General features: G+C 39.3%; 2 protein-coding genes and 1 pseudogene across 2 annotated transcripts; 2 read left to right on the top strand and 1 right to left on the bottom strand.

Annotated features, from left to right (window-relative positions):
- Positions 1–2,135: 2,135 nt before the first annotated feature.
- Positions 2,136–6,355, bottom strand: LOC121773595 (annotated as a pseudogene).
- Positions 6,356–13,113: 6,758 nt separating this feature from the next.
- On the top strand, positions 13,114–14,280 carry LOC121774587 (protein FAR1-RELATED SEQUENCE 5-like). The gene has a single exon (XM_042171432.1). It carries the CDS (start codon positions 13,114–13,116, stop codon positions 14,278–14,280), a length of 1,167 nt encoding a protein of 388 aa, XP_042027366.1.
- A 59-nt stretch (positions 14,281–14,339) lies between these two features.
- On the top strand, positions 14,340–15,266 carry LOC121774586 (protein FAR1-RELATED SEQUENCE 5-like). Its single transcript, XM_042171431.1, has one exon. It carries the CDS (start codon positions 14,340–14,342, stop codon positions 15,264–15,266), a length of 927 nt encoding a protein of 308 aa, XP_042027365.1.
- The last annotated feature ends 3,022 nt before the right edge of the window (positions 15,267–18,288 follow it).

The raw sequence follows: 18,288 nt of genomic DNA, 5'->3' as shown, positions 1-18,288 counted from the left end.
GAACAAGAATTATGAGACTAGTTTTGGAGATAGATGTCTCATGTATGCTATGATGTGTACTAAGTTTGATATTAGTTGTGCTTTTGCATAGCAAGTATATATCATATTAACCATGGCGAAGGACTTTGATTGAGGTAATGGATATACCATAGTACTTGAGAAAGACTAATTGCTATATTTTAGTTTACCAGTCATTCATGTAATGTCCTTGGGGTTACACTAACTTAGTCTTATGACTAATCAGTGATCGAGTAAGTCATCCTCATTATATGTGCTTACATTAGGAGTATACTCCTAGTAGCTTTGATCGTAAGTTTGAGTATGCCTATGAGTATTTTACTCTAGCAAAGGCTAACTCAAGAGGAACACGAGATCATAAGCTAAGCAATCACATAGAGAGATGAAATTAATTAAAGATCAAGTACGCAGTAAAGACATAGTAGTGCAAAAGATATTATCAGAGAACAACCAAGCAGATTTTTCACAGAAATTGCCTTTGTGGCAACATGTTTCAAACATGATGCGAAATGAATGGTAGTTCGATATATCTAGCTCCAAGACCTGCTTTGTGTATAAGTGGGAGAGTTTTTGGCAGTGGGTATACTCGAAAGCATGTTTTGAGTATAAGTGGGAGATTGTTAGGTTTAGTATACTGAAAAGCATGTTTCGAGCGAGTTCGCACGAATAGAATCTTGCTTGTGTACGGAAAAACTCTACAATCCACTTTTGACCCGATTCAGTATTATTCGAGCATTTCGCACGAATAGAATCAGTATATTATTACATTGTGTTTGCTTGTGCGTTTATAAGATGTTTTATAAACATTTAAATGCATAAGAAGTAAACAAAGCCTAAGTCTTTTGCTTAGTAGACTGGTTGTGGGCGTCGTCCACTTTAAGGTAACTACAGTCGGTTCTATGCAATGCTTTGCAAAAGAAAAAGAAGAATTTCACAAACTAGATAGGCTTTGGCTACCTATCGTGAAAGGTTGCAATGTCAGTCCGATTATTTCTAAGCCTTATTGAAATAAGATGACGTTGTGTAGTATAGCACTGAATGGATCTAACAGCAAGACGAGTCTTTATGCTATCTACTGAAAGATGAGGTCTTGATAAATATCTATTTCTTAATCCACATACGTTAGCATTGAGTATACGATATTGAGTATCTACTACTTTGACTTACCAAAGGTGCGGGTTTTTCGTCACCCAACGATCCAGGTATATTGGGTAGTGGTGATCATTATCTAGCGGTGCTAGAATTGCTATTATGTTGAATCGTGAGCGAGGAGAGTCTCGTTTGATAATGTCCTCAAGAGGAGCTTGAACAAGGTTTTATTATTCGGAAACTGACCAGTTGGAGTTTTATTACTCTATGAATAATAAATAAGTGTTTCTTGCTAAGTCCACTATTGGAATTAATAAGATGTTAATTAATTAAGTCCATAGCAGACTTTAATTAATTAATGGACATTTATATCTTAAGCGCGAGAAATAAATAATAAACAAAATGGAAACCCGGATTACTTGTAATTTTGGATTTGGATGGGGAGGTCAATATTACGTCTGTAGTGGTTGCTCGTAATATTCCAATATAAGCTTATATTAAATTGTGGGTTCAATTTAATTAGTAAAAAGCTAATTGGGGGAGCCCATATCCAAAACCTTCCATAGATCCCTGACTGTGCCCAATATGAACTTAATATAAATATGAGAATAAAAGAGACAGAAAACACAATTTTTTAGTGGGAAAAATTTCGCCCACTCTAATTATTAAGAGAGGGATGATTTTTTTAGTGAAATTCTCCTCCGTGAGTTTTTCAACTCTCCTCCGTGTGAAAGTTCTGTCTTCTTTATTCGAGTCCTAGTGTTTCGATAAGATCAGCCCACCCTGATGTCGAGATACAGTTCGGGACACCAGTCAGAAGATCCGTGGTCTAGTATTGAAGATCATCGTGGAGAAGGCGCGAGCAATCGATAATTCTTTGGAGAATCAAATCGATAACTCTAAACCGTAGAATTCATGTTTAGGATTTACATTCTATGAGCATGAATTATTTGCGTTCTAGCATGCAATTCCGTGTTAACATGTGAATAGATTAATCTCATAATCGGTCAAATAGATCCTATGTCTGATTTATTTGTTTGTACAAGTCTTCCACTGTGCAAGGGGCTCCAAACCCTAACATGTTCATGAACAACGAAAGAAAGCTATCCAACCAAATCCAAGTTCACCAGTTTTATATTCTCTCAAGTTTCAAAAAGTCGAATCAACGATCGCACAATATTCCAATCAGCGGACCCCTCATAGATTCTAACAAGATGTACTACCACTTAAGCTCCTCGAGATGCCAGGGATGTCACGAACCATGATCTTCACGCTCTGTTTGCCCATAAAATTGAATATTTCGAGGCACTCGAGCAAATCAGAATCACCCACCAGCATCACCAATTCATCTTCATCGTCAACATACTTGAGCTGGAATTGCCACGTCTGTAGATTGAACATCGATGCTACTTTCTCGTAGAGACGGAAGCATCCAGAAGCAACCTCAAATTTAAATCGAAAGGTATCATCTTTATAAGTAGCTTTTATGGTAACTTTTGACCAACTATCACCAACGCATGTATCCGTTGTTGTGATCTGTCTTATTCTGGAGCTTGACGAACTGCCTTTTACAATTGAAGTTGATCCTGATCCACTGACTGAGTCTGTCATACCAGAGGAAGTCGACTTGCTATATTCGACTATGTCATCCCTGTCAACAGCAAATGCTATATGGCTAGAGCTTTTAAAGGTGAAAAGTGACTTGGGATCCTCTTTCTTCGATAGCTTGGCTTCTATCACAGCTAATCTGGAATTGTAGCTTCTAAAACGATTGCTGGTCTCACCTTCCATTTCCATGGTAGTCATATCTATATTCAAACAAGAGGGTAACATATTCTGGATTACCAAACCTGAGTTTCCAATTTGAGGATTTTTTGTTTGAAGTATGACTTGTTTTTCCTCCTGAAGGATTGAGTCAGCTGCCACAAGGCCTCCAGTGGTTGCATCAAATTTAAGTCCTCCTTCCACACCCTCAACAGAGCCGAGAACACTCTGTATTTTTCTCAAAGATCGACTCACCTTTTTTATCTTACGACATGGCCACCTTTGGATGTCGTATTGCCTACATATCCTTTTAAGAGTAGTGGGGCAAACTGTGGAAACAAGAAGATATAGTCTCAACCTTATGATCATGCATATGTTACAATGAGTCCCATGCATACATAAAGTAATTCACATCTTTGTTGGGTGTTCGTGTGTGTGCTTATTGCTCTTTGTGAATTGGATCCTACTTTCGATGTTTCTAGCTAAACATGACGACTTACCACCTAAACATTTTGCAGCATCTTTAAGGCTCGCCGAGAAGTATTTTTGAAGAACACTTAAACTGACATGTTTCTTAGCCATGCTTTTCTTCTTCTCCATTTGTTTCTTCAGTCGAGCAGTTGGCTACATCAATAATAAGATGCAATAAGAAATATAAGTCTTGCAATTGAATCATATGTCATAAAACCTTTTTAATTTAGCAATTTTAAAATGTGTCATCATCCTAGCTAAAACAATCACAACCTGCTTTAAGCAAATGAAAGAAGATCAAATACAAACATACCTTCTCACGAGGACAATAAACTTTTGTCGGTTCATGTGCATTTCCCATTAGACCATCACCACTAGTCGACTCTCTGTCGATAGGTAGTCGTTTAAAACTCCTAGACAATGTTCTTTCTGATGAAGTTTCCACCATATTATCCAACATTCCAATTTTAGAATCATGTGTCTTGAGCAATTCAGTGTTCGATACAATCCTCAAACTCTTGTTGATCTGCTGCATGGTAATCGAGAGGTTGCTAAGCAAGAGTTGATGCTCTACACTTGTTTTCATATTGATGGGAAGAAAGATCTCAAGTATATAGTCGTTGTTACCAGTGTACATAGATCTTATTCTGATGGCTATGGCGGCATTTAGGCCAAATTTACGAGCATGCTGAACAAGTGGATAATCATTAACATGGTATTCCTTCACATCTGGATAAAAGAAGGGCTGATTTGATTGAAGTGATTTTCCAACAATACCTTGTCCTTCCTCAAGATAATGTTCTGCACATGCATGTACAAAACTTTCCATATCCTTGTCATTTACGTAACAAGCATTATCCTCAACGCAAAGAACATATTTCTCATTAAGAGAAGACATCCTCATAGTTTCATCATTAGTCCCTTCTATGTAACTACATGGGATCCATGTTAGTGCAAGAGGAAGCTGATGCGTTTGACAAATAACACGTAAAACATCTTTTATCTCAGCTGAAATGGCCCTTTGGTCCCTGGAGAGAGCCTGGAACAAACATTTTGTTACATAACTTAATCCACCATGCTTCTAAAAGAATGTATGAGTAACCAAAACAAAGGTTGGAGGCAAACCTGAGGACAAATCTTAGGAGGCACCTTGGTCCTTAGATCCACAGCCTGTAAAAGGTTGGACGCAAGTATTAACATGTAATCACAATTTATTAGAACCACATATATCTCAAATTATGTAGAATCAATAAAGGGGAATTATAAAAGAAGTTTGACTAGATTATCACTTGCATCTTTTGTTATAACCAAAGGAATTTTAAGGCCTCGACATGTATAACAAATACAGTAAAACTTCTTATAATAAAAAGAATAAAAAAATATATAGCTAATTAAGGACCAAGAATCATACTTGTGTAGTTATGTTTTCATAATAAATCATGGTATTACACCTCAGTCCATTAAAACTTTATCCTATGATATGTTATCATATAAGGAATATTATCATATATAGAGAGTGAGAGAAACTGACCTCTAATGCTTGGCAAATAGTTTTCATTTCCAAATCAAAACTATACTTTTCTTTCTTGGTAACCAACTCTAACACTGCACAACACGACCTTCCAAGTGAATCATCCTCAAAAATAGGTAAGGCAATAGACCCTCGAATCTCATGATCAGCTGCATGTTTCATCCTCATGTACTCGGTCTTATTGTAGTACATCACATTTGAAGTCCACTCTGGAGTCCTTGATGTAAAAACACGACCGGGAAGCCCCAGAAAAGAACCTAATTTGGCTCTACTGAAAAGGTGAATAACTCGGACACTTCACGGTATCCAGAAAGTTGGTGGTCTGACAAATAAGGTTGTTCACGCGTGCTTAAGATGTGCTTGTTCTCACTCTTAACTGGGACCCAAATTTGGGCTAGAGTCCCCTCTGTAAACGACTCCTTGAGTAGGTACATTGCTTTGAGCATTCTCTCGGCCAGTGGTAGTAGCATAGGAGACCTTGGGATGACGGTATTCCTCAGGTCACCCACTATATATTGATGGCACCGAGTTCTGATCAAACTAGCATTGTGATCAGTAGAATCTGTAGGAAGAGGCAATTGGTTTTCACTAGGAGGAAACCCTAGTGGATAGGATAAACTTCCCATGATATCCCCATTCACTAGAGGATTTCCTGGATCATGTGGACTGAAGTTCAACTCAGTGAAAGGTGACATAGTTGGGGACAAGACGGAATGAGGATAAATCTGGTCAAATAAATTACAAGAGTTATCACACCATCGAGATTGTGCAGCAAAATTCATCAATTCAGCAACGTTATTAGATGAATTATCCAAATTCATGGCCTGCACAAAAACCTCCATCTGTGCCAAGTCCATATCTTCCATCCAGCCCTGTGGAATTACCTCCATTTAACTTACAACTTCCGGAAACAAGCAAATGTGAGTATTTTTGAGACATTCAAAATGAAACCGATTTTAGATAGTTTCCAAAATCCCATTATTGGTGTAGATCCTCTTGAAATTGAGACCATATCAACCAAAACCACTCCAAATGTGTAGTATTTAAAAAAGGTGTCTGGTTTCAACAAGCAGCCAAATCTTCAGTTTAAGAGCAACACAACAGAAAATGAATGGAAATAAGATCAGTTTTTCTCCTTCATCACTTAATCACCGATCCATCAAATTAACTTATGCTAGTATTCATCACTTAATCACTGACCCATCAAATCAATTCAAATATACAATATTAAGCAAGATACCGAATTCAAGCATGCAATTGTGAATATCTCCACACGCTCAGTCTCAGAGTAGCTTTGACAGATCATCAACATAATACATACAACAACGAAACAAATATATGAGAGGGAACGAGAAACTAGCCGTGGTGAAGCTTGGTGGCAGAGGGCGACGAGGAACCAACGACGACCGCTACTGGCATTGGCTTTTTTCGTATAATTTGTGTATGTGTCAGTGAGCTTGAAGAACAAATGTTGCTGCCTTGTGAAAGAAAGCTTCTTTGACTGGAAACTGATTGAATCCGGTGATACATATATATACAATTTTTGTACCACCGTTTGACCAGTCACAAACCATCAAACTCAATTATTTTTATATTTTCATTTCATTTATAATAACTCAAAATATATTATCTTTACTATTTTTAATGATTTTTTTATTATTAGTATAACATGATTCATATTGCATCCTGTATTTTATATTATTATTCATTACAATGGTTATCTTCTAAATTAAGATAATTTCTCTACTCACATTGTATCAACTACTATTATAATTAAAAAATTTGTTGCACCTTATAATTTTAAGTACAAAAGTTGTATTACTTGGTAGTACATATTTAAACTGATTAATTGTAGCGCAAAGAAACAAACATAACGCAAAAGAAGTTACGAAAGATCCTACTTCCTTCTTTCCATGCATAAATCTAAAAATATAGAGTAATAAGATCAAAAACCAAAAGTTTGGTTGTATATATTAACAAAAACGATGCTGAATCACTTTCAGTACCTCCACAATTTAAATTCCTCCATCCTATTGTTTTGTAAATTAAACAAAATTTTTTAAACCGTTACAATAATGTAAAATCATCCAAGTTGTAATTGATTTGTCGTCTCGTGACTATTTATCAGATATCAAAATGGTCTGTATTAAGCTTCTTGAAGATGGTAATCGAGAGAGGTGGATCATATTGGCGAAAAGGTTGTAAGTATGAGTAGGGAAGATGTTTGGTATATTGATCGAATGAGTTACAATGTATCACAACCTCTCAATTTATAGGAAAGACTTTTCCCTAACTATGGAAAATACCATTAATGTGATCAATCTATTCTAGGCTATTATGTGATTAAATCAATCAATTATTACATGATCTTCTATCTTGGTGGAAATATCTTCCTTGATATGCTTTGACACCCCCTCAAGTTGAGAAACGGCATCCCTGATACTTAACTTGCCCAAAATCTCCTTGAAGGCCTTTGGGTGGACTGCTTTGGTCAAGATGTCTGCCAGCTGTTCTTCAGATCGTACAAACGGGAACTCAATGGTGTCGGCCTCGAGATTTTCTTTAATGAAGTGCCGATCGACTTCCACATGTTTAGTTCTATCGTGTTGCACTGGATTCTCTGAGATGCTGATTGCTGCCTTATTGTCGCAGAAGAGTTGGCTCTTCTGTGTAGGTGGGTAGCCAATTTTTGCCAATAACCTCCTTAACCACATGATTTCCATAAGTCCACTCTTAATTCCTCTGAACTCTACCTCAGCACTTGACAAGGCTACCTCTGAACTCTTACCTCCAACAAAGGTGAAGTAGCCTCCTGTGGACTTCCTATCGACGGGGTTGCTTGCCTAATCAGCGTTAGTGTATCCGTCAATCTCAAGGTCTTTTCTTTTGGCCAAGAACACTCCATAGCCCACCGTCCCTTTCAGATATCGAACGATTCTTAGGGCTGCTTCCATGTGGTCGGTGCATGAACTGACTGACTACCCCAACTGCATAAGTGATGTCTGGTCGGGTGTGCGATAAGTAGATGAGCTTTCCTACCAGCCGTTGATACCGTTCTCGATCTGCAAGGTTGGCTCCTTCTTCTATCTTCAAGCCATTATTTGTGATCATAGGGGTTTCTGCTGGCTTGCACTCCAATAAACCTATTTCTGCCAACAAGTCTAGGTCATACTTTTTCTGTCTCAAGAATATCCTGTGTCTTGATCTCAATACTTCGATTCCAAGGAAATACTTCAACGTTCCGAGATCTTTCATCGCAAATTCCTTGAATAGGTTCTCTCTCAGGCTTTGAATTTTTTCACTGTCATCTCCCGTGATGATCATGTCGTCCACATAGATGATTAGACATGTTATCTTGTCTCCTCGTCTCTTCGTGAAGAGCGTGTGATTGGATTGACTTTGTGTAAATCCTTGCTTAACCATGGCCTGGCAAAACCTTCCAAACCAGACTCTTGGTGATTGTTTTAGTCTGTATAGTGTTTTCCTCAAAAGACACACTTGGCCTGCTCCGAATTCTGCCAAAAAACCAAGGGGAACTTCCATATAGACTTCTTTATTTTCTTCCAATTCTCCATGAAGAAAGGCATTGATTACGTCAAACTGATGTAGGGGCCAATCTTTGCAAGCTGCTAAAGACAGTAATGCTCGAACAGTGTTCAACTTTGCAACAGGGGAAAAGGTCTCTTCATAATCTACTCCATACATTTGAGTGTATCCTTTCGCCACAAGTCTCGCCTTATATCTCTCGATTGAACCATATGCTCTTCTTTTAATGGTGAAAATCCACCGACATCCAACTGGTTTCTTCCCATTAGGTAGTGTGCACTTCTCCCATGTTTCATTTGTGACGAGGGTATCTATCTTCTTCTTCATGGCTTCTCTCCAATGTTTATGTTTTGATGCCTCTTCGAATGACTGTGGAATTTCTTCCTCCTCATACAAGGCAGCTTCTAATGCTCGGGCCATTTCTGATAGCTGTCCTTGGGCGATATTGGCTACTGCATATCTGGCCTTTCTCCCTTTCCATTCTGGTGAGAATCTTAGAGGTGGAACTCCTCTTGTACTTCGAGTAGGTAACTCGTATGGTTGTTCCGTATTTCCACACCCTCCACTGGCTCCACATTCGGCTCCATTGTTCCTGTCAAGATTTGTGTTTGTAGAGGATGCACTATCATTGTTTGAACTAGTTACCTCAAGAATTAATGACGGGGTTGATGTTTGGTTGTTGTCACTTTGCTCCCCGTTCTGTACTATAGGATGTGACGGCCCGGCGGTGCCGCTAACCTCATCTGTTGGACCAACTTCTGTGACAGGACTTGACTGTGGTTCTCCCCCTGATTGGATTTCCCTTGGGCCAGTGGTAGGCATGGGTGTAGGTATCCAATTTATTAGGTCACTGTTCGGATGATTATCTGAAGGTTGTGTCTCCCCCTGACTACTAGATTGGCTATAAAAATACTCTCCCTCTACAAAATCACAGTTCATAGAGGTATGCATGGTCCTAGTGGTTGGGTCGTAAAATCTATACCCTTTTTGGTTTTTTCCATAACCGAGGAAGACACATTTGAGGGCACATGGGGAAAATTTGGTACGGTCTTGTTTAGGGATGTGCACGAAGACTGTACACCCGAACACCCTAGGTTCCAGAGACAGGGAAGAGGGTAACTCGAAATGTTGGGAAAAAAGGTCTAAGGGTGATTTGAATTCTAGGATCCCCGAGGGCAATCGGTTCATAAGGTAGACCGCAGTGGCAATGGCTTCGGGCTAAAAAGATTTGGGTATTTTGGACTCGATTAAAAGGCCTCTGGTAATTTCAAGGATATATCTATTTTTCTTTTCTGCTACCCCATTCTGTTCTAGAGTGTATGCACAAGATGTCTGATGAACTAATCCCTTTTCCCGAAAAAAGTCTTGCATTTTTGTATTGACAAATTCCCCCCATTATCTGACCTTAAGATCTGAATTTTTTGGTTTTACTGAGTTTGGACTAAGGTATAGAATTGGGTGAATTTGTCAAAAACGTCAGACTTATTTTTCAAGAAATATATCCAAGTCATACGAGAATAATCATCTATGAACAACACAAAATAGCGAAAACCTTGACCCCCATTAACAGGAGCCGGACCCCACACATCAGAATGTATTAAAGCAAAAGGTTTTTTCATTCTCGTATTGTTCAACTTAAACGTGTGTCTGTGGCTTTTGGCTAAAAGACAAGTTTCACAATGAAAGGAGTTCATAGAATTAACTAACTTAGGATAAAGCATGCGAAGATATCCTATGGACGAATGTCCTAACTAACGATGCCAAAGCCAAGCTTGTCTGTCTGTCGGTCCGTGAGTCAGCATCGCGGCACTCTGTGGGCTATCTCGTCCACATAGTACAGTCCTCGTCGCTCAGTGCCACACCCAACTATCGTCCCCGTCTTGATATCCTGTAACATGCAAAAATTCGGCTACATTAATAATTTACAATAAAGCTCCTTAGTCACATGACTGATAGATAAGAGCTTATGCGATAATGATGGGACAAAAAGACAGTTAGATAGGCGTAGAGTGGGCGAGATATTAATAGTGCCGGCCCCTTAGACTCGGGCTAGATCCCCACTGGCTGTTAGGTCATAGGACTTCGTGGATTTTGAGATAGTCAGAAAATCAGAAGCATCGAATGACATTGTTTCAGTTGCCCCGCAATCAAAAATCCAATGGATATTTTTAGGGCCTGTTTGAGACATGGAGGAACATGCTAAGACATCAAAGGAATTTTTACAGGGTATAGATGGCAGGTTTTTGAAAATATGGGGTTCAGACTAGGATTTTTCATTCTTAAGGGGGTAAATATCGGGTGGCTTTAGTTTCTTGGGATTATTTGGTAATTTGTAGGAGTCACTGGGTATCATTTGAGGGATATTTCTGGCTCGGGGGTAAGAGGGACATTTTGAAGAGTATGGGGGTGCAATTTGAGAGGTACTTTTGGCTCGGGGTCAGGTTGGGAAATCAGGGTAGTTTTGGGGTCAAAATTAGGTTTCTGATTTGGGAAGGTTTTTAGGGAAAAATCCCCAATTCCTCCATGAACCCTAACGACTCCACCGATTGAAACCCTAGCCTCCATCGCCATGTCCTCTCCAGTGGGGACCCTAGCCGCCGCCATCTGCCTGTCGCCGGTGAGGTCTCCCCGTGTTTTGTTACCTTCTGACCATACTAGGGCCACCGAAGCCGACGCCACGGCTTTCTCCCCTGTCACCGATTGATCTCTGTCACCGCCTCCATTTTCCACAATTGGGTCGATGCTGCCCGCCGATACATCGGCGTAGGTAGCCCGGTCACCGATTGTCACGGCTGCCACTGCTCTTCCGCCTCCTCCGTTGTTATTTCGGTGACCATTTCTCAGTTGGCGAGCCTTTTCATTTCCTCCCACCATTCGGTGAATCCGTGGAGGTGAAAACACGTTTCTTTTGTGTGCTTCTTCCCCCCACAGTGGGTGCACACGAGCTTACTTTTGTCCTCATCTCGTCGGTAGAATTTTGATGGTGGCGGCTGGTTCTGGGTGGAGTATGTTCGGCTTCGATCGAGGGTTGCTAGTCCGACCCCTACTCCGGAGTCTTTGGTTTCTGAGTTCATGACCTTTTTGTTGTCGGCCTCCCGTCTGACAATTCCATAGGCTTTTCTGGCCGTTGGGATAGGATCCATGTGTATGATCTCTCGCTTGATCTTGTCATATCTGTCGTCGAGCGCCCATATGAATTGGTAGAGTCGGTGTCGTTGGATGATTTGGTTGTATTTCTCGATTGAGGACAGAGTGTCCATCGGATTCGGGTCTCTGCTGTCGATAGAGATCCACAAGTCCTGTAGTTTTTGCCATAGATTTTCCAATGATAAATTTCCTTGTCTCATCCTGTATGCTCGTCTGTGCAGGTCTGAGATTTGGAATGGATCGGCGCCGTTTCCGTACGTAACAACCAAGTTTTCCCAAGAGATCTTGGGCTGTTTCGTATTGGGAAACCTCGTTTACGAGGCTGGCGTCGATGTTGTTGATGATCCAGTTGAAGCAACAATGATCTCTCTGTATCCACCTTGAGTAGGCCGAGTCGATTGGTGAAGGAGGGTGGTCTGACACTCCGGAAATGTGAGATATCAGACCCTTCCCCCCCCGATCGCCTTCTGCATCAATTTCGCCTATAGGGCATAGTTCTCCCCGTTGAGCTTGGTTTGTATGTGTACATCTCCCAACGACTCTGGTTGGGGTTCAGTTTGAAACGACTGTTTTGGAGGTTTTTGAGACATACTTAGTCTCATAAATTCTGCAAATTGTTCTGTAGAAAGGGTGATTGGTTGGCTGGTAATTTGGGAGTTATTAGTTTCGGATTCTGACATCCTGTGTGTTGGTTGCTTTTGCAGGGTTCAAAAAGGTCGGGAAAGGTATTCGAGACTATGATGAGATTGCTCTGAGTCTCAAGCCCGAATCGTCCTGCTCTGATACCATCTTGAAGGTGGTAATCGAGAGAGGTGAATCATATTGCCGAAAAGGTTGTAAGTATGAGTAGGGAAGATGTTTTGTATATTGATTGAATGAGTTACAATGTATTACAACCTCTCAATTTATAGGAAAGACTTTTCCCTAACTATGGAAAATATCATTAATGTGATCAATCTATTCTAGGCTATTATGTGATTGAATCAATCAATTATTCCATGATCTTCTATCTTGGTGGAAATATCTTCCTTGATATGCTTTGACAAAGCTATGAGCACATAGTCCAGCTAGTGATCCTTGTTCACAGTGTGAGAATAATTTAGGATGTTTAAAAATATCTTTTTAGAAATGCATATATTAATATGCGGAGAATTACATTTTATATAAAGACATGAATCATGATAGATTTTCTAATATTAGGAAAGAAACAAATATATCATTTTGGAAATGCAAAAAGATGATTATTGCAATCAAACGAAAATCTTCAAAACTCCAAATCTCGACCTTAAAATAGTTATTTATGCATAACGCTTGCATGTTCAAGGTTCTCTAAAGGGTTGAGAACTCGCCACATAGAGGCAGTGCGACTGTTTTAATAGCCATAACAACTTTCACGTGAAATACAAAACTTCCCATCAATCTAATAAATATACAATCAAATGACTTTGGAATCTTCTGCCTATATATCATAATCCCAAATATTTTATACTATATTCAGTTAAATTCAAAATTAGTAATGCATTGATCAATATCTAAGGAGTGAAAATATGAATGATGAACTGCATATTCCTCAAACTGCGAATGATCGAAAGCCAGAAATTGGAATGAAATTTGCATCAATAGATGATGCATTTGAATTCTACAATCAATATGCACGTGAAGCTGGTTTTAGTGCAAGAATAAGCAATAGCAAAAAGAATAAGATGAATGAAGTTGTTTGGAAACAATTTGTATGCTTTAAAGCTGGTCAAATTGATGAAGTCCGCTCAAAAAATCGAGCGTCGAGTGGTGGCCCGATCAAGAAAAGAGCTCGTGGTGAAGTTAGAACTGATTGTAAGGCAAAGATCTCCATTGTCAAACAACAAACTGGACCCTATTGGAGTATTAGCTTATTTACTGAATGTCATAATCATGGACTTTCTACTCCTTTAAAGGTGCATTTACTCCGATCACACCGTAGTGTCTCTGCTGCGAAGAGAGTGTTGACACAACAATTTTCAGAAGCTAATATACCGACCTGTCAGCAAATGCAACTAATGGAGATAGAGCATGGGGGGCCTGAAAGTGTAGGTTGCACTGAAAGAGATATCAGGAATCTTGAGAGAGATATGAGGGATGAACAGAAGGGGATCAATGCCGAAACTTTGGTAGAATTCTTTACATCTGAAAAGGAGAAAAATTCATCATTTTTCTTTGACTATGAGACAGATTCAGATAATAGGTTCAAAAGATGTTTTTGGGCAGATCATAAATCAAGGAGTGCTTATAATGTATTCGGTGATGTTGTTGTGTTTGATTCTACCTATAACACTAATAAGTACGGAATGATTTTTACACCGTTCGTAGGAGTAAATCATCACCATCAAACAATTATGTTTGGTTGTGGATTTCTAAGTGATGAGAAGACAGAATCATATTTGTGGCTGCTTAATAAGTTCATGGAAGCTATGCCAACAAGGGCACCAAAAGCAATCATCACTGATCAAGATCCTGCTATGACGAAAGCACTTGCACAAGTTTTGCCGAAAACAGTACACCGTTATTGTTTGTGGCACATATTGAATAAATTTCCGGAAAAGATTTCAGCAGTGACTTTCAGAGAGCATTATCAGAGCATAAAAAATGTTATAAAAAATTCTACTTCTCCTGAGGAATTCGAGCATGGTTGGAAAGATGTTATTAGACCTGCTAACTTAATAGTTGGATCTTGTTGATGTATGAATTGCGGCATAAGTGGGTTCCGGCATACTTTAGACATGTATTTTTTGCTGGGATGTCAAGTAGTCAGAGATCTGAGAGTTCGCATTCATTTTTCAAAAAGTATGTCTCTCACAAGAACTCATTGATGGATTTTATCACTCGATTCAATCGAGCACTAAGACACCAAAGACACAATGAGTTAGTTGCTGATCATATTGACATGAATGAGCATCCCAAAATCAAAACAAATTGGCCGATGGAAACACAAATGGTTAAAGTGTACACGAAGAAAAAATGGACGGAGTTTCAAGATGAAATGAGTCAAAGTCATGGTTACTTTGTGGAGCATACCACTACAAGAGATGATATCATGATGTACAATGTTGTAAGTTTTCAAAGTTCCTCCTCAAAACCAAGGCAACTCATGCATGATAGACAAAGAGATCATATATCTTGTAGTTGTGGAAAATTCGAGTTTGATGGCATTCCGTGCAGACACATGCTAGCTTTCTTCCGGATTAGCCAAATATTTGAACTACCTAAGAAGTATATACTCAAAAGATGGACGCAAGAAGCAAAGATTGGTGTTGTTTATGCACTAGATGATGAAAATACCAACGATGATCCAACAAGACTTTTGATGACACGACGCTCCAAGTTATCCTATAAGGCATCAATATTGATTGATTATGCATCTTTGACTGATGAGGGGACAAAGTTTTTGAATAAACAACTTGATTCATTGCATGGAAAAATCAAAGAGATGGGTGCTAGTTCAACCACTGTGCCCAGTAGTCAAACAAGGAAGAACTTAGATAAACCCAGAAATATTGGCGATCCTTCTAATATAAGAACAAAGGGATGCAGTAAGAGAATGTTATCGTCAAAGGAGAAGTCAACTTTAAAGTCTAGAGCTTGTCATGGATGTGGACTAAGTGGAGTATCACATGATAAACGTAATTGTCCAAAATTGCATGACTGGTATGTGAATTGCTGTTGAATTTTATCATTTGTATTTTATAGTTGTTTTAATAATCAATCAATTTAACTTTACTATTTCAGATTAATCGCATACGATGGTTACGACGACAATGGTTTTGCAAACGAAAAAGACTGATCTCCATAGTTATTGAAATTATTTTTTATGTTGTTTCTGTATTGCTGCTAATATAACTATGAGAGTACATCTAGTTTTTTTAATGAGATTAATTATTTGTTTTCATTTTCTCTATGCATTAAATTTGGTTTTATGAGATTGGTCATTTATTTCGTGATATTTTTATGAACAAAATATGTACTCCACAATAATTGAACTGAAATAATTAGCAGTGTTTTTCAGGAACTTCAAAGCTAATGAATGGAGTAGTGCTGAATTGAGATGCTACTTTATTTGATCAGAAACTTATTACGAGAATGAGATTTCTTTAATGGTCATTAACAATAATTCATTTATTACTAGTCACTTATATCATGAGTGATGAAGAAACTGACATAAGTAGTCTGCTTTTGGAAGCTGAACATCCATCTCATGCCCAACCTTCAATATGAATTAATAGTATAAACTACTCATATCGCATAATAGTTCTGCAGATTTGGAAGAAAGCATAAAATCAAAACATCAAAAACTAAAACACGAGCCAGTGACATATAAGCGTATAACAAAACAGAAGGAGTATCTCAATATTCAAGAGTTACAGTAATTTTTTTTTTTTTCCTCAAACACCATCACGGCGGGGGGTTAAGGCGGACCCCCAACCTGTATATATCAAAAATCACCAAAAGAACATACATCAGACGAGCCCAAAAGTGACTCGGTCCGTACTAGAGATACAAAACACAAGAGCTAACAAAGCTACTATGGTATCCCCACAGACCGGGTAAGAGTTACAGTAATTTGACTAGTGTATATTTCTTGTTTTTTGCTACACTGATGCAACATATTTTAGACGACATTTTGCTGTTTAAGTTAATCAGAAGAGAAATTATTGATGATTTACTGCATCTCGATCTCTTCTAGTTTCATCTTCCAAGATTATATTGTTGAAAAAAATCCACAAACATAAAATCCACCCCACCGCACACCCCTCGTTCCTTTTCATTAAATTGAGGAATTTGACCGATGGTGAAAAATCATTCACCAAAAAATCCAGCTCTGCCACCACCAGATCCCTCTCTGAATTTCCCACGGGATTACAGTCTATTGTGTTGATCGTGCTGCCGTTGAACTCCCCCACCGTGAAGACAAAGTTTATGTCTCAGCGGTCGCCCAAGTCTGCAGATCTGCGAAGGTCGCCAACCCCCGGGTGCGCCCGAGCGCCGCCGAATTGATGTTCGATCCCGCCGTGACGTTCTGCGGCGAATTTTCGACAAACTCACGGTGATGTAGAAAAAAATCCAAAGAGGACGAGATATATTCAAAATTCTGAAATCTAAAAGGAGAGAGATAAAAGGTATAAATAGAAAGAGAAAAGAAATAAAAATAAGAACGTGTTTCCCTCTCTCTCCTACGTGGATCAGAATCACTCACATAACGCTCACACAAGTTGTGCAGCAGAACAGTTCTGTGGATCAGAGTCGCTCACATAACGCTCACACAAGTTGTGCAGCAGAACAGTTCTCTATATATATATATATATAGATAGATAAAATGCAGTGCAGTGTAGATATTGCTTCTGCGTACTTTTAAATAAAATGTAGCTATCAATTATATGTAGGGTTATTATAGTTTAAAGTATGATTTTCGAGCAAAGTCCATTTTGTAGTCTTAAATTTCGAAAATTTTAAATAGGAAATTTCATTTTATAACAATCGATGATATTTTAAATAGGCTAAACTTTGTCTCATAATCTGGTTCATGAGAGCATCCACAACCGTGCTCTTGCCAGCGGCACGGTTGTGGGCCCGGACCCACTTTTTCTGCCGGCTCTCTGGCAAGAGCATAACACCCACAGCTGTGCTCTTCCGCAAGGACGAGTACAATTAATTTAAAATTTAATTAAACAAAAACATTTCCATAATACTAAAATTCATTAAAAAAACCTAAATAATATTACAAATGACAAATAAAATAAAAACGACATAATTAAAATCCTAAAAATTAAAAATTAAAAATTAAAAATTACATAATTAAAATACTAAAAATTAAAAAACCACTACTCGTTGCCGAATTTCGCCCATATGTGTTTGATTAGGTCTTCTTGTAGCTGAATGTGGGTTCGGGTATCGCGCATTGTGTGCCTTGTCTCAATCCTCTGGCCAACTGTCGTATGCTCACCTCGGCGTGGGGGAGACCTCGCTGTTGAGCTTCCGGCTTCATCCTCGTAGTAGAAGCTAGCCGCCCTCGGCCCTTCGTCGGCTATAATCATGTTGTGTAAGATAATACACGTGAACATGATTTCAGCTATATTATTCACATACCACAGCCGAGCCGGGGCCATCACAATGTTGAATCGGGCTTGAAGGACCCCGAAGGCTCTTTCGACGTCTTTCCGCGCGGACTCTTGACGCTGCGCAAAAAGAACCCGTCTCGGGTCGTGCAGGTTGCTGAGCGTCTTCACGAAAGTCGACCACCTTGGGTAGATACCATCGGCGAGATAGTAACCCATGTGGTATGTAGTTCCGTTGACGGTGAAGTCGATCGCCGGTGCTACACCATTCATCACATCATTGAAGAGGGGTAACGAATAGAGCACGTTCAAGTCGTTGTTGGATCCGACAACGCCGAAATATGCATGCCAAATCCATAGGCGGTAGTCGGCGACCGCTTCAAGGATAAGTGTTGGGCCGCCGCCTTTGTGACTGCTTAAGTGTTGCCCCCTCCAACCAGTCGGGCAATTATTCCACCTCCAATGCATGCAGTCAATGCTGCCAAGAATTCCGGGAAAGCCATGGACTGATTCGTGAAGACGAAGCAACCGTTGGCAATCATCGGTGGTGGGTACCCGAAAGCGAGTTGTCGGATGACACACGTACACTTCTGCAACGGCATGATACTTTGCCGGCCGGCTGCATCTGGACCTGTT

Source organism: Salvia splendens, chromosome 17 (assembly GCF_004379255.2).
Source record: "Salvia splendens isolate huo1 chromosome 17, SspV2, whole genome shotgun sequence".
Lineage (NCBI taxonomy): Eukaryota > Viridiplantae > Streptophyta > Magnoliopsida > Lamiales > Lamiaceae > Salvia > Salvia splendens.
The sequence above is the reverse complement of the archived record's forward strand: the minus strand, read 5'-3'. Positions and strand labels throughout refer to the sequence as shown.